The 24,234-nt window shown below is 41.3% G+C and overlaps 2 protein-coding genes across 5 annotated transcripts in view; both read left to right on the top strand.

Annotated features, from left to right (window-relative positions):
• The window catches only part of Slc9c1 (solute carrier family 9 member C1), a 75,280-nt gene extending 72,880 nt beyond the window's left edge, over positions 1–2,400 (top strand). The window contains exons 27-28 of one of the 2 annotated variants that reach the window (XM_028785241.1): positions 490–548; positions 2,203–2,400. In XM_028785241.1, coding sequence (XP_028641074.1) covers positions 490–548; positions 2,203–2,247 — 104 coding nt within the window. In that variant the 3' untranslated portion in view covers positions 2,248–2,400. The remainder of the gene's footprint in view (positions 1–489; positions 549–2,202) is intronic. The other variant, XM_028785242.1, reaches the window with a different exon arrangement.
• Positions 2,401–8,406: 6,006 nt separating this feature from the next.
• Positions 8,407–18,633, top strand: Gcsam (germinal center associated signaling and motility). Of its 3 annotated transcripts, XM_028785244.1 has the most exons (7): positions 8,407–8,531; positions 10,854–10,922; positions 13,592–13,648; positions 14,534–14,580; positions 16,237–16,265; positions 17,224–17,556; positions 18,153–18,633. In XM_028785244.1, the coding sequence occupies exons 1-6, from the start codon at positions 8,503–8,505 to the stop codon at positions 17,545–17,547; spliced, it is 555 nt and encodes a 184-aa protein (XP_028641077.1). In that variant the 5' UTR covers positions 8,407–8,502; the 3' UTR covers positions 17,548–17,556; positions 18,153–18,633. The 3 variants fall into 3 exon arrangements, with proteins under 3 accessions (XP_028641077.1, XP_028641076.1, XP_028641079.1); XM_028785243.1 differs by having other exon boundaries at positions 17,224–18,633; XM_028785246.1 differs by lacking the exon at positions 10,854–10,922 and having other exon boundaries at positions 17,224–18,633.
• Positions 18,634–24,234: the final 5,601 nt, after the last annotated feature.

Raw genomic sequence — 24,234 nt, 5'->3', positions numbered from 1 at the left:
CCTCTCCTTCCCTCCCTCCTCCTCTCCCTCCCTCCCTCCTCCTCTCCTTCCCTCCCCCCCCCTCTCCCCCCCTCCCTCCCTCCCTCTTGACTCTCCCTCCCGCCATGTGTCATAAGTGATTATCTCACTGCTAACCTTATTTCGTGTTTGTTCACCTGTACTTTCTGCCCACTAAAAACTCCAAGAAAGCATGGCTTTCACATGTGTCTTCATTGCTAACATAGGCATTCACAATACATATTAACATAGTCATGTTAAAAGACATTAAAATCATAAATGCTATTTTTCCAAGCTTTCAACTTCTCTTGATAACTTGTTACATATCTTTACAATTAAAGCCTATTAGACACACTTTGAGAAGTGATCTTTCATCCCACTGGTGTGAGATCATGGATCCCTTGTGTCTGCAATCAAAAGGAGATCATAGATGACCTATTTAAAAGTGGGACTGACTACCTCCAGGGATGGAGTAACTCTCTTTCTTTGCAGGAGAATCACTTGAAACATTGGATGAAAGCTCTGAAGATGATGATGATGCTACAAAAGAGGTAAGGGAGAGCTGTTTTTATTTTTCAAGTTTTATTAATTTAAAAGAAAGTCTTCAGTTTATGGAAACTACCAATACATCTCTCTTAACCCAAAGGACTTTACCTACAAATCATTTTACAGATTTGGATATGAAAAATTCCTCTTAGTCCAGCATATAATAGGTATTGTTAACATACCTTTGTGTAAATATTTTACAGATGACTAACAAAGTCAAGAGATGGCAGGATATTTGCCTTGAATCGTATTAGCACCCTAGCATCAGCAAGGATGATGTTGGGTGGAATCTGATCCCCTTTAACTCTATCATGTGCTGAATTTAGGCAGATTTAAAGGCTGCTGCTACAACTTCTACAACTACCTGTGCAAAGCATCTAGGATTTCCCAGTCTGAAAGCAACCAGCCTCTAGAATCACAGTCCTTGATGAACGCAGTGCACAGTATTCTAATCTCTTCTGTCCTGGACTAAACTGAATTTCTCAAAAAGCACCATACTAGTCTTCTAGGCCTAGAATAACAAAACAAACAAACAAAAAAGCTCTTCAATTAAAAATCATGTAAGGAAGACAGTTAAGTTAAAAATATAAGGTAAATTCTAGATCATAGAGATTAGTTACTTGGCAAGCTAACCAAGTGTATGGGACTCAGCCTTCTGGCATATTTTGGAGATGGAAAAGAATCAGGAATGCTACTGCTCTTGTACCTGTTTTAAAAGAATGAAGCTTGTACATCATTTTTTAAAAAAAATAAAATGGCACACACATTGCAGTTCTAGTGCTTGAGAATTCTAATACTTGAGAAGTTGAAGCAGATAGATAATGATTGCATGGTATTTTTTTCTTCTTTAAAGCAACAGCATTCAGAAGGTGAGGATCCAATGAAAGACAAACAGCAGCCAGTTGAATGTATACAGAAACCCATCAAGCTGCATTGTTGAGTAGATGTTTTTATTCCCAAGTGTTAGATGTTGCTTATGTTTGGGGCCTACTACCTTGCTCCTTCCCACCACTATCATTCCAGAACATGGTTTTCCTTGACCAGACAAGATAAACCCTCAAAGCCCTGTCCCATCAAGCAGCCCCATTCTGGTCCTCCAGGGTGGAGTATGTTCAAGTGCCCACTTCAAGAGTCCCAGGCTTGGCTCCTCTGCTCTGTGTTGGGTCCCACACCAGCACTCCTTTCTCCATCAAACCCTTGTGTTCTAGTTTCCTTTCTGTTGTTGCAATAGACTACAACAGCAACTTGGAGAAGAAAGGGATTTATTTCAGCTTATGATATTATGTTATAAGCCAGCTTTGATGGGAAGCAAAGGCTAGAACCTGTCATCATTCCCACACTTAAGAGCAGGGAGAAATAAACGCATATGCACTCACTGTCTTACTTGCTTGCCTGTGCTCAGCTTGATTTCTCTACTCCTCAATAGTTCATGACCCTCTACAGAAGGAGTGAAACTGCTCACACCAGATTGACTCTTCATCAAGTAACTTAACTGAGGCAGGGCCACGTAGACATCCCCAGAAACCACTGCAATGTACACAGTCCCTCGTGAGACTCTCTTCTCAGATGACTCCAGAACGCATCGAATTGACAAAGCTTAGCCATTACCCTTTCTTTAAAGACTGGAAAGTTGATCTCTGTTCTCATATCCATTTTTAGAATAAAGAAAATGAGGAATTGTTAGAAGACAATATTCAGAGCTAAAGAGTCTCCCAGAAACAGTCTGGAAAGAAAGTTCAGTCTGCTGCCTAAGCTTCTCAACACGACCATGAAAATTTATTTCTGGAGATTGAGACAAGCCAAAGTTTATATGCATTTTATGTGATAATGTGAATTAAAGCACTTCAAACTACCCAATCAACTCTCCAAATGATATTATTTATGTATTTAGACTAGGGTGGGGGGGAAGATAACTTTAAAAATAAGACTCTAAGACTTTCTTGTAGGCTTAAAACTTTTTTAAACCTACTTTTAGTAAGGATTCTCAAACACTTCAACGTCCACTCTTCTAGCCCACCATCAAAGGTAGGGGGTGAATAGATGGTAAATAGGACAAGGAGATGTGGACCTGTTTAGAAAGTAGTATTTTAGGGTGATTCCAATCTTGGTTTGTCAGGATACCAGCAGTGCAATTCAGTGTCTTAGTTAGAGTTTTACTGCTATTGAACAGACACCATGACCAACACAACTCTTATATGGACAACATTTAATTGCGGCTGGGTTACAGGTTCAGAGGTTTTTTAGGGTGGAAGCACAGCAAAGTTCAGATAGGTATGGTTCAGGCAGAGCTGAGAGTTCTACATCTTCATCTGAAGGTTGCTAGAAGACTAACTTCTAGGCAGCTAGAATGAAGGTATTAAAGCCCACACCCACAGTGACACACCTATTGCAACAAGGCCACAACTACTCCAACAAGGCCACACCTCCAAATAGTGATACTCCTTGGGCCAAGCATATACAAACCATCACAAGTAGTGTCAGGATACCAACCACAAATCAGCAGCAGTGGCACTATCCAGCAGAAACCTCCTGGCCTCTTCCAAATCTGCATAAGTCATCAGGAGCAACCAGCACTAGTTGAGCCACCAGAAGTTCTCAGCCATGCCTCTCTCAACGAAGAGAATATCAGCAAAGATAAAGATGTGAGACCAATGAAGTGTTGCAAAGCTAGCTATGCAAACATGTCATTATTGTCCACTGAGTCCTATTTATATCCCCCCAAACATCATGAGCCCAACCGTGGGCTGTGCCTCAGCAAAACACCATGTGAGTCTGCACCACATGACACTACCAGAAACTTCCACTTCACTTTATAGACCCCTGGTTTTCTCTCTCAAGTTGACCACTTATTATCAAAACACCATTTAAATGGCCCCCAGTACATCACAGTACTTCTCAGGCAGGTGGTCTCATGGCATTGACAGCAAGGAGCAGAGAGAGAGAATACACGCATTCTCGTTTGCTGCCTTCTGCTCAGACAGGTTTCTTCACTGTTGGCTCAGGCCCCAGCCCTTGAGATGGTGCCATACACATTCAGTCCAGACCTTTGCATCTCAATTAACAACACAGTGGGTTCCACAGACGTGCTGACTGCTCAGGTTGATTTAGGGAATTCCTCAATGGAGAGCCCTTTCTTCGTTGATTCTAGGTTTTGTCATAGGGACGTGTAAAACTAACCAGTACTGGGTGTATGATATGTTTCACTCAATCAGGTCAGGAACTTGATCGTTACAGTAACCATATAAGGTAGATATATTTTTTTGCCATTTACAAGGGACTAAACTTAAACAGAGATTTTAAGTAATTTGCAGAAAATATGACAGCTTCTAGGATATGGACTGTAGACTTGAAAATAAGCTGCAAAGCTATACATTTAGCCAACATGACACACCCAAAATAGATACTGAAGAATTAGTAAAAAAAATTTAAATGCCCATCTGCAGACTCAAGATTTGGGAGATCTGAATGCTATGCCAACAACTCATGATTGGTATATAGGACGCAAGTGTAGAGACTCCTGTCACAGATAGGGTTTTGAGCACAAGACAATGAAGTCTGACCCTTTGGAGAACCTTAACCCATCCTTTCTCAGTGTTAAGGGTTAAGCAGCCATTGCAGTGTTGTTTTATTAGAGACCCATTTAGAATGTGCTGCCTCTGAGTTCTTAGCTGAGAAACAAAAGAAAGAAGATAGAGTAATACACACACCTGCATGCATACATGAAGACACAACACACATGCACATATGCATATACAAACACACATGCACATGTACATATACACACATGTACATACACACCATAATTGCTGATGGAGCTGACAAGACAACATGGTTGCCTTCTTTTTGATAGAATTGGAAATGTACATTATTGCAGGCATATAGCATTAAGCTTGATGCACAGCTAGGAACAGGGGAACAGGGTTAATCCATTCCCAAAATGTATCAGGAAGAAGAACTATGCAAAGACTACCCAGGTTATGCAGTAGAACGAAGAGGGAGGAGGAGATTGAAGAATACAAAGACAAAGAATGGAGAGTTCCCCCTAAATCTGAGACAAGCACCAGGAGAGGGGGAAAGTGTTCTGTACCAACAGCTCATACGAATGTCACTGTATTTATGGAGGCAGGTTAGCCTCATTTTGAAAAGGAAGCAATGGAACTTATAGAATTCAGACAAATTACTTGATATCTTCACTATGCAATGGACCCACTATACAGTTTGTGAACTGGTTTAATCATGTGTCATTTGCTAGGCTTCTGAGTCTATCTTGGTTTTATTTTGGAAATCTAGGCTACTGAAGAGAAGTATATGGCCACAGTTTCAGTGACTGTCAGTGTCTGGCTTGAAGCATGGTCTGGATTGTAAAGATCTCCCTACGTAAGACTCTAACGTAGGAATTGATACTGTCACAGAGGTCTAGATCTCTGCCGCACCTCAAGCTCAAGAACAACTGACCTACAAAATGCAGAACATGATAGCAAGATAATCACAAAATTCACACATGAAAAAGCACTAGAGTTTGTGATTGTCAGAAAGATAGTAAACTCTAGTTATTCAGATCTTGTTACCTTTCTTATAAAAGTATAGTGGGGTAATTTTTACACTGGTGGTTAACTCCCCACACAACAGCAAACAAGAAATAGATAAGGCCAAAGATCTCAGCTCCTAAATCTTCTAATTTCACCCTCATTTCCTGTATAAATATTCCAGGTTTTGTTTCTAGTTCAGTGAGTGCAATTTCTCACAGATCTTAAGTACCGGAGTAAACACTGGCTGACTGGGATAAAGAGAGAATGGCTCAGGGATTTTTGTTTTGGACTTGTAACACTTGCATCTGTGCAGTGGGAGCAGTTTATCTAGCCCCAAGTCTGGACCACACCAAGAAGTGTATGTAGTAAATGCCCAGCTCCGCCTCTTTCAAAAATCAACACATTTTTTTTTCCTGGTATCTGAGACTTCCACAGCTCAATGTCTTCATCTAGTGGTCAGACGTAAAACTGAAACTTGAATAACTCAATAACCCAATATGACAAGGCAAACTGATGTGCAATCCCCACCCCTAGTGCTTTGACTCTGGTTGTAAACAGCCAATGTAAACATTTGGGGAGGATTAGGAGGTGTGGCCTTGTTAAAATAGGTGTGGCCTTGTTTCAGAGGGTGTGTGGCTGGTGGGTAGGTTTTAAGCTTTCAAAATCTCGAACAAGGTAAAGTCCTTGTTCTCTCTGCTGCCTGAAGATCAGGATGTGAAGTTGTCAGCACCGTCATGAATCTTCTGAAAGTGTAAGCAAGCAATCAAATACATTCTTCTATGCGCATTGCTTTGTTCTTATTATCTTTCACAGCAACAGAACAGTAACTAAGACAGTTCCCATCCTGCGGTTTGCCTTAGATATGACTTCTGTATTACTGAAAGTCAAATAAAAAAATACATTTCCTCTGTTTTGCTCTCTCTTGAGCCCAAGATGCTCATCACACAGTAGGTTCTCAACATATACTTGTTGACAGGGTGAACAAACGAGTAACCAAACAAACAGCAACCATCATACACAAAACTAATGGAAAACAAAACAAACCAGAATTTAAAAAAAAAAAAACCACGAGGCGATGGCAGTCTCAGGATTCATTTGTGCCTTTTCAGTATCTCAATGTAATTTCTATAAGTTAATCCACTCACAGTACCATTCTGTAAATAATGAGGAGTGAACAGACACACAACCACTACAGTCCAGAGAAAGAACAAAATCCTCTCCTAATATCATTGTGCCACTTATATGTGCATGTCCTCCTGGCAAGCACTCCAGGAGGCATTCAGGTTCTAGGTTCTAGGTCCTCTGAAGCGCAAAGTGTCTGCACCAATACGGACATATCTTCTGCCTTTAGAGGGCAGCCAAGAGCAACCACAATAAAGCTCTTTGTTTGGAGAGTCCTTTTTTTTTTTATTGGATGTTTTATTTACATTTCATATGTTATTCCCTTACCCTATCCCCCACCCACCCAGGAACCCCCTATCCTCTCACCCCTCCTCCTGCTTTTCTGCGGATGTACCCCTACCTACACCCCCCCACTCCCACCTCCCTACCCTCAAATTCCAACCCCCTGGAGCATCCAGCCTTCATGAGACCAAGGATCTCTTCTCCCACCTGTGCCCAGCAGGGCCCTCCACTGTTACATATACAGCTGAAGCCATGGATCTTTCCCTAAGTGCTCCCAGGCTGGTGGTTTAGACCTTGGGAGCTCTGGTTGGTTGGTATTGTTGCTCTCCTCATGGGGCCGCAAACCTTTTCGGCTCCAACAGTCTTCACTCTAACTCCTCCATTGGGAACCCCGTGATCAGTTCAATGGCTAGCTGTGGGCATCTGCCTCTGAATATGTCAGACTCTTGCAGACCTCTGAGGAGACATCTATATCAGGCTCTTATCAGCATGCACTTCCTGACTTCCACATCAGCATCTACCTTTGGTGACTGCACATGGGATGGATACTCAGATGGCCCCTCCTTCAGTTTCTGTCCCTCACTTTGTCTCCATATTTGCTCCCTTGAGTATTTTGTTGCTCTTTCAAAGAAGGACTGAAGCACCCCCACTTGGTCTTCCTTCTTCATGAGCTTCATGTGGCCTGTGAGTTGAACCTTGGGTATTTCAAGGTTCTAGGCTAATATCCAGTTATCAGTGAGTGCATAACATGTGTGTTTTCTTGTGATTGGGTTACCTTACTGAGGATCATATTTTCTAGTTCCATCCATTTGCCTAAGAATTTCATGAATTCATTGTTTTTTAATAGCTGAATAATACACCACTGTGTAAATGTACATTTTCTGTACCCATTCCTCAGTTGAAGGACATCTGGGTTCTTTCCAGCTTCTGGCTATTATAAATAAGGCTGTTATGAACATAGTTGAGCATATGTCCTTGTTATATGTTAGAGCATCTTCTGGGTATGTGCCTAAGAGTGATATAGCTGGATCCTCAGGTAATCCTATGTCCAATTTTCTGAGGAGCCGCCAGACTGATTTCCAAATTGGTTGCACCATCTTGCAGTCCCACCAACAATGGAGGAGTGTTCCTCCCTGACCAACAACTCGAAAGAGGTTTATAACGTGTGGTGCTGCTGTTTTGGTTAGATGAACTTTGATTCACGGAGGGAGCATTATCAGACTAGATGGGAAATTTTTATTTAAACCAATGTTTGTATATTTATACACAGACTTCCATAGTTACTTTTTATGGCTTATTCAGCCATCCTACTGTTAGTTTACCCTCCTTCTGGATTTATCACTCTACACACACAGTAATTAGAGTGCTCCCATTTTTCCCATTTCCCACATCAAATCATTTTACGATTCCCCTCCCTATGACTCCATGGCCCCTTCACACAGCAATGGTCTCCTTCAACTTTCCTTGTTTTTACAGTTATTCCAGTATATGTGCGTGTGAGTAAATTTTGAAAGACTAGATATGTCCAGTTAGAATGTGGCTTGATTCTGTTTTCTCTTTTGAAGTTTTTTTTTGGGGGGGGATATTTGTTGTTTCCAGCTATTTTGTTTTGTTTGTTTATTGTTTTTTGCTCCTAAACAATGATCTTCTCCCTTTTGACTTTCTTACTAAATATAGATGTCGGCCATGGAAAATCTCCCATGGTTCCTCATTTAGCACAAGCCCGGGGTTCGCTAGTGGTTAACACTCTCCCTAACCAGCTGTTTCTGGTTTGGTTAGTAGCTTGGTACATCAAGGCCCTGACCTTTCAGGGCACACGCATGTGCCTCTCATCTTCCCCTCAGCCCTCTTCCTCCTCTGGCAGGCACCTCCTCTTTCTGGTTCTCTACACGGGTGGGGTGGCCGGAGCTGCTCTGTCCCTACTGTCAGTTGGAAACTACCAGTTACAGAGCACAGTGCAAGACCAAGGTGCAAGCCGGGTGAAAAGGAAGTGGAGACTACCAGAGGAAAGGTGTTGAGAGACCTGATGGGGAACTGTCTGCAGAGGACAACCAGGTGAGCTCACTCCCTCCTGAGAGCAAAGATCTGAGCCAGAGGTGAAAGAAAAAAAAAGAGCTGTTCTTGGGGTAAATAGACTAGGAAAGGGGTGTGACAAGAATTCAGTCCCTCCTGAGCCACACACCATGTGACATCCTTACAGGTTTTCATATATACAGACAATCCAAACATAAGAATAAGTGAAATGGGAGAAAGACCTCATTAAAGGAGGACTCCTGTCCAACTAAGAAATGAAACATCCGTCCTGAGATTTGGGAAAGGCATGCTTTCCTGGGCACTGGATGCACTGGATGCTCCTGAATAAGTTATAAACACCCACTCTTTCAGGGAGTCTTTATAAATTTAAAATAAACAGCACATTTCCTCCCACGATGAGGCTGCAGTTAGTGGACTTATAAGTGGGTTAAGGAAAAAGTCATGTCACTAGGGAGAAGACGTGCCTTCATGCTTCTGGACTTTGGTCTCCTCATTTTAAATGGAAATAAAAGTATAATCCTACCCAGAGATTCCAAGTGTAGATGGTGGTTCCATAGTCCCTGACAGAGGAGATTTCAGTGATCGGGGACTATTAGCAATTTTCAGAGCAACATTTTCATTTGATAAAAGAAAACACATGTAAAAGAAAATATGATCACTCAAAATAAGGAAATTTCTATGGTATAAAGACAGGTGATCTATAGAGAGTAAGCTGGCAGGGGTTCTTGGTGCCCTTATAGCTCACTGTGAAATCCTCTAAAACACAATTGCTTCTTATTTTCTGCTCATTGTCTTGTGAACTCCTCATTCCTGCCTTTGTTTCTGACAAACAGCAGGTACTCAGTGCTAGAAAGATGACTGGAAGCATTCCTGAGGAGAGAGAAAGCCAAAGGAAGATATAGGATAGATAAGGAAACACAGTGATAGATGGCACACATGTACTTTCATGGCTTTCGTGTCTCAGAACTTTGCTGTGGGGTTAAGTGTTGTAACACCAATGTATATTTACTACGAGAAGGTGAAAAGTATAGAAATACAGGCAGAAGATGAGACGAGCTGGTAACCACACTTACAGTTACAGCATTATACCCACAGCCTTTATTTTAGCTTCTATATCCAACAGTCATTTGTATTTATTTATTTGAAGAGCCTGTATGCCTTCAGTTAATTTTTGTTTGAGGTTCAGTGTATTTTGTTTCTGAAGTAAAAAGCTATTTGTATTCTTAATGGGGTTTTCTCATAAATATTGCAAAAAATAATATTTTTTCTAGTCTGTGATTAGATTTTTATTATTATGTTTTCATTACACTTTAAAGATGATCCAATTCATTGTGGAAATTCCTTAGGTTTCTTTCCCAGCGCTCACTCCTAGTGGTCTTTTCTTACTTGTTTTTTGTGTGGTTTATTAGTTTACATTTATTCTTAGTCATCATTAATTCTTATACATCAATGCATGGTTCAGATGATTTTTGTATGCCTAAATAATTGCCCAGATATCCCTGCGTCCCTCTTCCTGTGCTGGTATTTGCAGTTCATCTTTCTTCTGTTATCCCTGTGGGAACACTTCTTTCTATGTCTCTGCAGATCAGAGGATAGAAAATATCTCTTCCTCACAAGAAGAGCCCAAGGTCTCAGAGAAAAGCATTTTCCCAAAGGAAACCCAAGCTTTCTCCCTTCTTGATTGTAGATCCTCAAACCCGTTGCCTACATTTTGTCCCCAGATTTCTTGCTAATAAAAAAAAAAAACAGGACAATGGTATCAGCTTATGGACTTGTTCTGAAACCGAATGAAATATCACACATAAAAAGACTGGTGCATACTAAGAAGTACTCACCATTTCTATTCTTCATATTCTCAATTTCCAGCAAATGGAAAAAAAAGTTTAAACAGAAATCCAATCCGAACAGTGAATGACTTTATTGTTTCTATTTTATTCTTTCCTTCCCTTTCCATCTATCCCTTGTTCTCCAGATTTCTGTGAAAGGTGCTAACTCACTAAACCCCATTGCTTGGGTGCCAGCCCTGAAACCTGAGTGAATAAAAGAAGGAGCAGAGAAGCCCAGGCCTCTCCCTGTGAGGTGGCATTTTCAGGCTGATTAGAATTCTCAGAAATGTTTTTAGTATCCTCGGTGGGCTGTTCCTTGTTGCAATAGAGATGTTAGATCTGAAGCAGGCAGTGTCCCATGCTTCAGAAAGGAACATTCATAGACAGTAGGGCAATGAAGAAAATACTAAGATGATTTAGGATTGCACAAAAGAAACAAAAAGTTGGAAGAAGCATAAAACAACAGTGGGGATTATAGAAGGGAACATTTGGCCCACTTCTGATATTTAAATCTTAGGTGGCAGCTGGACATTCAGGAAACACCTTGGAATCTGAGACTCCAAAACGCAAAAGGGAGAACACGCAGGTGAGAGTATATGCTACCCAACTCCCAGGGAAGAAAGAGTTAGCAGGGCTGAGGCTACACATTCCCCACAGCTGAGGCCCAGTGCCAGCCATCATGGTGATGAGCATGTGAAGAATACATAGGCAACAAGACTTCCTTACACTGAGCAGGAGACATGCTGCTATTCTAAGAGCCTTGTGTATCCTTGGCAACAGGAAATCAGATGCATGAGTCCCTGGTACAACTTGAAATAAAGATCTGAAATCCTGTTGCTTCTTTGTTTGTGGAATAATGTACCTTTGTGCTCAAATCTCTACTTTAGCTTTGTCATATTAAGCCTTGAGTTTCTATTTCTGGGCTAAATGCACGCTCCCATTTCATAAGGTTGAAAGGCCTGTGGAGAGCTGTTTGTTTGTAGGCCAGTGCTGCGAATTTACTGCAGCTTCATGCATCCTTCCTGGGTAGCCTTTTGAGTAGCCAGTCTTAGGGAACAATGAAGAAAGGAATCTGGCAACGTATTAGTACCTGAGATCTAAGAATTTCAAATTATGGCAAAGCCTGTTCTGTGACCTACAGAAGTTGGCAGCAATTATCACAGTGTTCCTGGAGGTACATTTGAGAGAGGACCTAAAAACAAACCAAAAATCCAAGACTTTCTTAGAGGCAGGGACCCAAAGGTCCTTCCTATCTAAGGCTGCATTTCTTCAGTGCAAGCTGGGAATAACATATTTTGAGAGGTGTCATTGGTCATCTATTTAAGAATGTATATCACATGATGGAAATGAAAGAAAAAATGGGGGAATAATGATGAGACAGAGAGAGACAGAGACAGAGATAGACAGACAGACAGACAGACAGACAGACAGACAGACAGACAGACAGAGAAAAAGAGATTATAGACTTAAAGGCAGTAGTAAGACCGGGTGCTGGGTCCTTTGGCATCCATATGATGTCACAGAGGTTTGTCTCTGCAATCCACAGTCACAATACAGCTTTTCTTGTGCTCCCCTTTCTGGGGGAACTCCAGGGCTCGCTCACTGGCAGGCACATCTTTAGATGTCTCTTTCCAGCTCTCTTGAATATGTTGTAGTCAACTTACCCAAACTCACCTTAAACCAAACACACATATTAAAATGCAAGACTCCATTGCAAGGAGCTGCATGAAAGGACAACTCACAAATCCTGCTTACCCATCGTCACCTTTGTATAGTCCTTACAGCTTCATGAAGTACATAGAATATATACCCTCATTTTACAAATTAAGAAATTGTGACCACAGAATAAATAAATAATAAATAAATAAATAAATAAATAAATAAAAAGAAATTGTGACCAAAATGTTTAGAAATATGGATCCAGTAACTCAAAACTCAACAGTTCCCTTCCCTTTCACTTCCTTATTCCCTTAACGAACCTGCTTTCTACGCACCGGTCAGACTCAGGAGTTTCCTTATGATGTCTTTTAACAACAGAAGAGGAAGATGAAAGCAAATTGTTTACAGGGCACAAAATACTCTAAGGATGACCTAAAGAAGAAAGCACTATGGCCATGTCCCACAGCCACAAAGTCTCCAATATCACATAAAACCTAGAAGCCATCAAAACGTTCAACCAAAGTGGTAGTCCCTCCAATGGCCATAGGTTGCAGCCAGCCTTTCCTGGGATGCCTGCCCCTTAAGGGAAGTTCACTGGGGGCACATTTTTGAATGGTAATTTCCAAATGTCTTTATAGAACACGACTGATACATATAGTTCATTAAAGGAGGATTTTATGGTAAACTGTATGGTTGTTAGCTATACCATCAGTTTGGAAAGAATTATAGAAAGCTAGGAATCATCCTAGATGTCTGATTTCAGAGTCAGCCTTCCACTTTCTACCATAAAAAGCACAAGCCTTCTGATATAGCTGTACCATTGGAGTTTGGGTGGTAGATCTGACAGCCTTCCATTTTGGTGGCTGTGCCCACAGCTCTTCATTATAACTCCATCAGATATTTATGTATATGAGAGAGGTTGGAATGCACTGGTGAGACAAACCATGATTGAGTGGCTGAAGATAGTTCCCAACTTTGTGAGGTTCACATGCTAGTGTAGAAAGGAGATGAATGTGTAATTTATTAGTTACGGTGGAGAGATGAGAGAGAACCCTTTGATATATAAGAATGTGCCTGCCAGTGGGATATCCCTGGAGTTCCCTCAGAAGGGGTGGCACAGGAAAAGCTCTATCATGACCACATGACCATGAATTAGAACGATAAATGTCTGTGACATCATATAGATGCCAGCAATGCCAGGTGCCTGTCTTTTCATAAGGTCTACTATTCTCAAATCTTCTACAATTTCTCTCTTCCTTATTCCCCCATCCTTTTATTTCCATTGTATGATATACAGGCTTTAATAGCTGGCCCAAGCAAAATGGTCTCTCAAAAATCTACAGACTTGTACCTTGGTTTTCTGGAGATAACTCCATTGCAGATAGTCAAGTAAATCACAAGAATTGTAGGTTTCAAAACATTTTGTTTCCCTTATTAAGAATAATATTGAAAGGATTTATTCCTGGTTAGAAATTGACAGTGTCATAGACTTGTGTTCAATTTATCTAAGAAATAAGGACAACAACAAGGGGAAAGAAGTCACCTTTAGTAAAGCTTGAGAAACCAGGTTCACTGACTTCTGGTCATCTCTCTCAGATATTTCAGGGGCTCGAGTTGTTGTCACATTGTTGAAGGATGCTCCTGCCTTCCTTGGTAAGTGAAGTGTTGCTCCAAAAAGTTAATTTCCTACCTGTATATTCAATGTGGAACTTGTGCCTGTGATCTCCTTCCTCTTTGTGGTTACACCCAAGCCTGGTACTAAGCTGAGATACTATCACTGAGAATCGGTCAAAGAAACAGCCCCTGGTATGTGGTGAGAATCAAGAATAATTGCTTCATGGGTGGTGGCTTCTTCTCATAAGTGAGAGCATCAGATGCAAGAATGAAACTGCCCACTAATAATGAGAGTATTCACATTGCAAGTCCCTTGTACATATTTCTGCCCTTTGCATGGAGAATATGTGCTCTAGGTAATAATTTATTGCCCAACCTGAGATACTCTGGGAGAGTAAAAGAATTGCTAAAAATAGCTAAGTGATTGATAATGACAGTAAACAGTCTCTGCATATCAGACCTGTGTCGATTCTTATAGCAACATTGTCTTTGTCTACCAGATGACAATGAGCATCTAACATATTTCTAGGTGACCTTCTATGCAGTGTACTCTATGGAAAGTGTTTGGTTTTCTGCTTGTGTGATCACAGGTTATGTTTGGGACTGAAAAATGTCTGCTCCTTCATTTACATGGTAAAAACAAAATGGAAGGTTTTGTCAGAAATATTCCCCAAAACTGTAGCCTCTTGACACCATGTATGCATAGATCACACTTCAAAATAGAGGCAAGCGAAGGAGGGAGACAGGGATATATTTCTGCTTAACATCTTCTTGTATTTTCCCTCTTACTCTTTCATTCCTATGTGTTGAAAGAAGTATTATAAAAGCATAATATCTACCAAAGACTGAAATTGAGGTTTCATAGTCTAATGTTCTACGAGCTTCCAAATAATGAGATGACCCATCTACATTCCTTTCTTACAGGAAAAATATAAGCACATTTAAAGCCAGACAAGAGTCTCCAAAGCAAAGTAAGTCATCATTTCCCCATTCTTTTTACTTCTGATGCACATACATTTCTAAACTGTCCTTCCTCTATACTCCCCAAAGTCCAGTGAGAATATCCCTACTATAAACCAACACATAGCACTGCGATTCATCCAGTTTATTTGCTGTTGTTGATTGTTCGTTTCTATTAGACTGTGGTCTCATTGAAGCAGGGAATGAGACCTCCATATTCCTCAATCAACACCCAACCTGGAAAATGAAGGAACTGTGCCAGCCAGAGCACAGAGAGGCAGCTCAATGTGTTGGTCCTCCCCTTAAGAGCAACAGGGAAGAATAGAGAAGTTTTCCAAAAGATGAGGGATAATCAGATTTGCATTAAAGGGATCATCCAGCCCAATAGCACATGCAGAGGAGAAACAGAATGGACCCTTGGCAGGAAGCCAGGCCAGCAGACCTCTTACCAGGCTGTGGAGATAGATCAGTGTTGAAGTTAAAGTCAGATGATTTGATGAGTGGTTGGAGAGTGACAGTGATTACAAGAGAGAGAATAAGGAGGTGTAAGGATGGGCCCTAGCATTTCCAAAGAAAATTTTGTATTTCCCTCACTGGATTTAAGTGGAGAGTATAGCTCACCCATGCACTAAGTCTCAGGAAGGAGCTCTGTGGGTATTTAGTGCAGCCCCTAGTGCTCCCAGCCTGAGGACTTTCACCCCAGGGTCCCCACAAACCCCAATTTCCATCAGAAGAAAACACAACAGAAATAAGACCACTGATGCCAAAATTCAGAGCCCTTTCTTCTAGTGACAGTGAAGTCACACGTAGCCATAAAAGTTTGTAGTGATGTGAATATTAGGAAACATATAAACTCATGAACCTCATGGTACTGCCAGCTGTGAACAGCCTCCCTTCTTCCTGCCTATTCTGCTTGGATGCCAGGCACCAGAAGTGTGCCTCTCCTCTGTGGCTAAAGCCAGTCAGTTTGGAGTAAATGATACTTTGAAAATTTGCCTTGCTTCCACATAAACGTTAAGCATCCAAGCTCCTGTTCTGAAAACATTCCTCAAATACCAGTCCCTATGCTACCACCATCCCACACTGCCTCTTAGAAAGAATACTCTCCTATCTGCTGTGTGGGACTCTCATGCTGTCTTGTATGTTGTCTGCTTAGCCTTGAGAGGACATGCTTCTGGTGTGTCTGCCTCCCTAGTGCATTTTACCAAGTAGGCACATAATGGGCATTACATAAGGAAAGAGAAGAGGTGTGATTTGCTTCCTAAAGATGCACCAAAAGTACCTTCCTCTATTGGCCCTAGCAGCCTGAGCAAGCTCTGCTGTGGCTTGTTCAGGTTGTCCTATGACTCTTAGGGATTGACTATAGACTTCCATAGACTACTCCAGCTTTCCCTTGGTTATCTGGCTGCATACATACAAGCCCCAACCCATAGAGTCTCTTCTTTTTTTTTTTTTTTGTTTTTTTTTTTTTTGGTTTTTCGAGACAGGGTTTCTCTGTGTAGCCCGGGCTGTCCTGGAACTCACTCTGTAGACCAGGCTGGCCTCGAACTCAGAAATCCTCCTGCCTCTGCCTCCCAAGTGCTGGGATTAAAGGCGTGTGCCACCACCGCCCGGCCATAGAGTCTCTTCTTAATCTGTAATTCATTGAATGTATTTTCTCTCTGCAGGTGAAAGGATGTCTTCAGCTCCCGTTCAGGTAATAAGATCCCTTCTGATCCCAACCTGGAAGAAACACTGTAAATGCCAGGGCTGGAATCCAATGCCATTTGCAGTGCCTGGTTGCAGAAATACCAGCTTTCCTGTTGCATAAGTTGTTAAAGGGTACTAACATTAGCTGTGCACCTTGTTGATGGCAGGCCATGTGCTGAGCTATTGACAGGCATCTCATGTAACTGTCACAACAACCCATATTATTGCATCATGGTAGGGCCGTGTCCTCTGACTTCACAAGCAAGCCATAAAAGATTAACTTATCTTCCAAAGCCAGCTGAAAGATGCCAGGGCCAACACTCAACACCCAGGCTCACTCTAACATTCCACTGAAGGTTGCTACCTCTGATTTTTAACTCCTGAGATGTCACCATTAATGAAAGCTTCTCTCAAATTAATATGATAATCTGCAATGAGGGGCCTGTGGACATAGTACAGCTTGTAGAGAGTGCTTTTCTAGTGTGGAGGAAGTCCTAGGTTTGATCCTCAGAACAGCATAAACTAGGTGTGGTGACACACATACTTCCATGGCTCTTAAAAGTAAGAGGAACAGAAGTTCAAAATTATCCTCTGCTATATTTTAAATGGGATACAAGGGACTATGTCTCAAATAATAATAATTCCTTGATGAGTATTTAAATGATATCCAAGCACATCTAATGTTCTAAGACCATGGGAAGTATACAAGGTGGTCAGGAGTCACTCTGGAACACATGAAAACATACTAAGCCAGCTATACGCTTTGGGTGACATGAACTCTCCATTGTCTAGCCTAGGGTTTGGAATGCCCCTGCAGCCATTTAGGAAAGATGACCAAGGAACGGAGAAGGTAGAGGTGGTGGAAGTCAGAACTGCCCCCTGCCAATCAAGTCTGTGTTGTTACTGAAGTATAAATAGTATGGAAAGAGGCCAGATCTTTATAGTGTCTTTCCTTTGACCTGCAGGACAATGCTAATGAGACCTACACAGAAGAGTTATGCTATGTCCTTGTTGATCACAAAGCCCTCAGGGGAAGGCCATCAGTATCGTCAAACTCTGCTGAGGGGTTCTATGAGAACGTCTCTAACAAGGCTGGGAGACACAGAGAGTCTTCAAGAGGAACAGAGACTGAGTATTCAGTTCTCCATTTCCCTTCTACCCCTCAGCCCCTACCTTCCACAGAAGATGAGTATGAACTTCTCGTGCCCAGCAGATTCTCCTCACATGCCATTCAACAGCCACGGCCACTTACAGCCCCCTATGAGACCCACTTTTCTCATCTACAATGAAGTGACTAGGTTAGAGTTTATTTAGCACTGACAGATAAAAGTAGAAGTTTGGGACTCTAGGTAAAGGAGTCATGGATCATGGAGATCCTTTAGTTTATTTCTTCTGGAGGACCTTGGCTGGGCAGACTCTGCAAACCACAATGCCTCTCAGAGTCTGACAATAGCCATTCAAAAATCAACTGTCTTGAATATCACATTAAAAGGAGTGACCACCTTTGTTTCTAAGTGGTGTTAAAAATAATCTGTGGTAGGAAGGGCTCCTGGTATTGACACTGGGGTATACCACAAAAGACTGCTCTTCTCACTAAGTTCTTATGAATAATCCCCACAACTGTTCTCTGGAGTCGGGGGAAGCTTACTCATCCTGTTCCATAACTCCAGAGAGAATTCCCTCATCACTGTTAAGTTCCAGCTCAGCGCCACTTGCTATGGAAAATGGCAATATTCCTTTTATTCCATGGGTCTAAAGCGTGTCCTTCACACAGTGTTTTTGGCCTCATCGTTCCCATGGCTGGGAATTTCCTGTACCATCGTTAATATAATTTTAAACTATATTTTTAAAAATTTAAGTTTCTCATCAGAAATGTCTTTCTCCTATGGTGCAGGAAAACATTCCCAGAACCTTCTCTGAGCAAGGCAAGTGATTGACCATGAAGAGACAACTCAAATGTCGTCGCATAAATCTCAGTTGAACCACCATGGTGTTAGGAACTGACAAAATGGAAAGTTTCTGCAGAGACTTTAACCCCACTATCTTCTTTTTTACTGAGAGAAAATTGTTTGCCCCATGGTACATTATTGGCATTAGTGACAGAACTTGATTTTGGCTTCAAAGTCAGTGTTGCTTTTGGGAACTATATATGTATGGTACAGTAAATTTCTCCATAAATGTCCACATGGGAAAAGTAACACATACCTCTTCTCTGTGAGCATCCCCCTGTGACTTGAGTCGTTATTTTCCATCATTGTTTTGTTAGAATTTCTGGAATCATGTCTATGGTAAGTTAGCCAACTATGTACAACCTATTCACTGACTCATCTAGCCCACCACCTGTTTTGTTGTAGATAAACATTTACTGAAACACAGCTGCACTGATTTGTCTAAATACTATCTATGGTTGCTCAACCATGGTAGAATTGATTTGTGACACAGACCAGAGGCTTTACAAAGGTACAAATATCTGTAATTTAACCTATTCTCGATAATAATTTTGCAGACCTCTGCCTTAAACAGTCACAGTTTGAGATGAACTGGAGAAGATTACATTTGGTTATTGACACACTCATTAGGAGCAGATACCAATGAACTGGCAGGAGAATATTGAACCATAAAGGAGATGACCAAGACTAAAACAATTACTAACAAATGAGACTATTTGTACGTTCACACCTGCATCCGCCAAGGTTCTGTTTTATTTACCTCATGGCCACTGTCCTAATTTTAGGGATGCTAAAATATCAAGATGTTCGTTGAGATGAGCTTGGGAGGTACTATGTATTTAATTACTATTTTGTTATCAAAGCTGAATAAGTTTTTACTTAAAATGCCCCAAGGCGTTAGGGAGGTAGCTCAGTAGTACGCTCCTTGCCTAGCATGTACAAGGCATTCAAAGAGAGGGGGAAAGAGGAGGGCGAGGGGAGAGGAGGGGGAGGAGGAGGGAGGGAGGGAGGGAGGGAGGGAGGGAGGGAGGGAGGGAGAGAGAGAGAGAGAGAGAGAGAGAGAGAGAGAGAGAGAGAGAGAGAACAATAGAAAAGGAAGCACATAGCAGGCCAATTGTCCATTGAGAATAAATGAAGTGACTTAAGGTCCTTTGGGTGACTTTGCTGAAACATAAACCAGTTGATCACCTTCAGCTAAAGAGCTAACAAGATCTTAGTACCTTGGTCTCTATTAACTTCCTTTCTTTACAGATATCTTTCATCTAGAAGCCTAAGTGTAGTGTTTGGCCAGAAGTCACTTGGGTTCTAAGTATGTGTTCATGGAGATAAGAAATGCTGTAAAAGATGTAACACATGGCCTGTGGGGAGGAAAGTGTGAGCCGCAAACTGATTCAAATCTTAGTTTCTTTTCCCCTGCCTTTCAACCCAACCCACATACTTATAGACTCAATATACTGCACCCATACATTGGAGAGCTGGATCTGATATATGGTCATCCATTCTAGTTGGCTTTCAGCTACTGGAATAAATCACTGACCAAAAACTAACTGGGAGGAAAGGGTTTATTTGACTTACATGTCCCAGCAATAGTTCATCATGGGAGGACCTTCAGGTAGGAACTGAAGTGGAGGTCGTAGAAATACTGCTTACTTTCCATGGCTCTCTTAGTTTTCTTTCTTATACGACCCAGGGCAATCTGATCAAGGGGGTGGCACTGCAGTTGTCTGGACCCTCCTATATCAACCATCAATCGAGACTGCCCCATAGAAACACCCACAGGTCAATCCAATGGAGTTGATGGATAAAGTGACATTCCTTCTTCTCAGGTAACTCAATTTTGTGTCAAGTTGATAAAATAAAACAAGCCTTCCCATTATATCATCTATCGGAGACCCTGAGGATAAATGATAGCAAAGAATAGAGAGAAACAGAAGTCTTTTAAAGCATATGGAGAAAAGCATGCTGCTGCAACAAGTGGTTAGAGCCCTCAAGTGCCCTCAAGCAAAGCAGACATCAAACAGATGGCTCTACATTAGAACTCTATGCTGACACTTTGCGGCAGATAGGCAATGGAAAATTCCTATCTATCTATATAAATTCCTATCTATATAAAGAATTACCTGATCCCCAAAGCAAATGCTTTAAAAAAGAAAATCAGGGCTTATACCAAGAAGCATGTTCACATGGTAAAAATTAAATGATTAAACAACAGCCATGTTTCTAAATTAAAGAGCCATTGGGGGTATCTCAAAGCATCTGCTCTGAGTGCAAATGAGATACCTTAGTGAATAAAGCATTTACTGAGCAAAATTTATAGCCTAGATTTGGTCCCAGGACCCCACAGTGAAGGAGAGAACTGATTTCTGAAAATTGTCGTCCTCGGACCTCCACACTCACTCATAGACATACACAAACAGCCCCACAAATAATAAATGGAATTTAAAATTTAAATCTACCATGTTGTGTACAATATTGTGTCAACCAAAAAACATATAACAACAAATTTTTTAAAATATGAGAAAAAAAAGTCCTACTTTCTTGATGTAGCTTGTATGTGAAGTGTCCAATAGTCCGTGTGCACTTGGTGTCCTGCTGGTGAGGGTTTAAGGAGGACACAGAGCCTTTGGGAATATGGCCTAGCTAGCAGAAGTGAGTCTCTGAGTATGGAGATAGGTTGGTGCTATCTGCTCTAGTTCTGGCTGGAACCACCTGTTTCCTAATCTGCCAAGGTGTGAATGTCCTTGTCACAAGCTGCCACCACTGCAGACTGCGTTGCTCCAGTTACTATGTTGCTCTGTCATAATGGGTCATGCTCCCCTGGAACTCTGGGTCAAAATAAGCCTTGTCCCACTTGTTGCTTCTGTCAGATATTGTTGATGAGAAAATATAGCTAATGTATTTGCATAATATATAAAATATCTTCAATTTCATAGCAGGTTTTGTGTCCAAATGTTGCCACAGTGCTCAGACTTTGTACTCTGATATTGATGGGGTTATGATATCACCATACTTACTGAGGAGCTATTGGTAGTGGATAGTTGCAGGATGGGGTCAGGGGTCATTGTTTTTAGAAGATGTGATGTCTGGTAGATTCCCCACACTTCAGTGGATGCTCCCCACACATACACATGAGAACAGCTCTAACTGGATTTCATGGGTTATGAAAAAAAAAACCAACCTATGAGGTTGGGATGGGAAGGAAAAAAATGGGGGATGGAATTTTATTTTATACATTTTAAATTATAAAAAACAACAAAACAAAAACCGCATCCTCACGAATGGCAATCCACAGGCTGATGCTGATCCCCTTTTCCATACATTTCAAGATTTTTCATGAAACTCTACAGTCTTGCAGAAAGTATACATCAATGCAGATTGTGTGTGTGTGTGTGTGTGTGTGTGTGTGTGTGTGTGTGGTGTCTACTGTTTCAGGAGGTTAGTAATGCAACCCCTCACTTAATCCTGTTTCTTCACCAACCAAAGAATATACACAGGCTGGACCTAGGCTTCCCCACACATATGTAGTAGAGATGTTGCTTGGTCTTCATGTGGGTCTGGAACAACTGGAATGAGGTGGGGGTTATCCCAAAAGCTGTTGCCTGCATGTGAGATTGTGTTCTTCTAGCTGGACTCCCTTGTCTGGCCTCAGTGGGAGAGGAAGAGCCTAGCTTCACAGATACTTGATGTCCCAGGGTGGAGAGATACCCAATCTCCCCACTCAGAGGAGAAGGGAAGGGAGAATTGAGGAAGGACTGTGGGAGGGGGTGACTGGGAGATGGGTAGTGATCTGAATGGTAAGTGAATAAAAAAAGAAAGAAAGAAAGAAAGAAAGAAAGGGAGGGAGAGGGAGGGAGGGAGAGAGAGAGAGAGAGAGAGAGAGAGAGAGAGAGAGAGATTTAAAAAAGAATCCTAGTTCTTGAGAAATAAACTGAGACTGAGTTTCTAATTTACTCTTTCAAGTTACTAATATAAAAAGAAGCACCCCTCCCCCTATAGGGCTTCAAACAGTACACAGATAAACTGGAGAGATCCACAGTGCAAGTCATGGCAGCCTTTGTGGTTTCCGGTCACATTCGTATTAGCACCTATAAATAAACTACCATTATTTTAATAAATTCTCATTTAAAACAGAAGAGAGAAATAGGAAAGGGGCAAAAACAAGGCAAGAAAATGTACCACTGACAAGTTCAAATTCTTCTGTGATTAGGACAGCCTGAGTATGGGCTCTTAAGTATCTTGGAATGGAAGGCATGGGGAGGGGCAGACTGGAAGGCTTAAGGGAACAGGATAAAGGGCATGGGGTGAGAGACAGGATGGAAGGTGTGGGAGGATCAGTATGAAAGGCATGGTGTGTGGTGGAGGGAAACAGTTGCATTTCCAGGTCACCAGAGGAGCCTACAGGGGAAGAGAGGCTCTCTCTTGTTGCATGTGGCTGGCTTTTTTCCAAACCTAGCCTCTGAAGTTCACAAATTTGACAGTTTGTCTCTATTGTTTGCAGTTAAACCTGGCTATTTTTTCTCTACTGCTTCCTGTTCCATACACGAAGGTCCTGTTTCTCTAATAACATTAGCAACGTCTTTTACTGTCTTCTTCACTGGTATTATCTATGCAAAACGAAAAAACAAAAAAAAAAACAAAAAATCAAAAAAAAACCCCACATGACTCAAAAAAGATCTACAGATGGCTAGAGAGATAGCTACGTGACTAAAAGCACTCACTGCTCTTGAAGATGACCTGGGCTCAGACTCAGCATTATTGTGGCACCCACAACTGCCTATAACTCCAGTTCCTGGAGACCTGATGCCCTCATCTGATCTCCTCGGACTACTGAACAGATGTGGTGCATATACATACACTCAAGCATCGATAAATAAATAAAATTCAACAAATAAAAAATTTAAAGATTAAAAATATATAGAAAAAATTCAATTGCAAACTGAAAGGAATTGGACACATGGCTAGAAATTTTGTTAAAAACAGGACAAGTGTTTTATCTGTAGCTGAATGACTTCTGAAACCAAACAGGGCTTTGTCCTAAACCCTTCAATTATTTCACAGATACTTGTTGCAGTCTTATGATGAACTGGGCATTATTCCTGTCATTAGGATCTGTGGTGACCACGAAACTTGTCATCTAGAACCAAGCAATGTGTATAAAATTGTTTTCTCAAACATCTTGGTATGTTCTAAGTTACCCATAACATATTGTATCTGAAATTCAAACCTTGGAAATCTTCTCTATGACCCAGTGGTCAAAATCAAAACTATGGTACAAACATGTTAGTGTTTCCCTAAAGAGAAGGGAACAAAACCAAACCCGTCTCCAGGCGCGAGCATTCTTCCAGCCCCATCCAAGGACAATTTCAAGGGAGAAAGGTTTACTTTGACTCATGATTTTGTTCCTTCATGAAACGGAAGGCATGGTGGACTTCCAGGAGAGAGAGCATGGCAGGAAAGTCCACATTATGGTAGACTGGGAAGCAGAGAATAAAGCTTGGGCCAACCTGACTGGGCTATAACCTCTAATTGATTTCCTCTGGCAATCTCCTTATGCCAGCGACCCCCACCTCCTAAAGGTTATACAGCTTCCCTGGACAATATCACTAACTGTGAAACAAATGAGCCTATGGAGGACATTGCAGATTCAGAGTGTAACATTGTGCCTATATAGCACTGCAGAGAAAGAGGGTAGGGATAGGCTCCTCCCACTCTCCCTGGAAGTGATGGGAGGGCACAGTCAACCCCAGCTCAATCTGGTCCAATCTTCCTCACAAATGCTTCATCTTCCTCACAAATGAGCACAGTCACTTCTACTCCCAACTAACACATGGTCTTAATGAGGTAAGACCCAAGAGGCAGACAAGAAAACAGCAGAGTTGCAAAAATAATTTATTGTAAATGTTTTTAGATCATTATATATTAAAATTCCTTGTTACTTTAGAAAGATAAGGGCACATGAAAGTTCACAGTTAACATGTAAAAAATAAAATAAAATAAAATAAAATAAAATAAAATAAAATAAAATAA

The sequence above is a fragment of the Grammomys surdaster genome, unplaced genomic scaffold, assembly GCF_004785775.1.
Source record: "Grammomys surdaster isolate TR1022 unplaced genomic scaffold, NIH_TR_1.0 125167, whole genome shotgun sequence".
Lineage (NCBI taxonomy): Eukaryota > Metazoa > Chordata > Mammalia > Rodentia > Muridae > Grammomys > Grammomys surdaster.
This window is presented reverse-complemented; position numbering and strand designations above follow the sequence as displayed.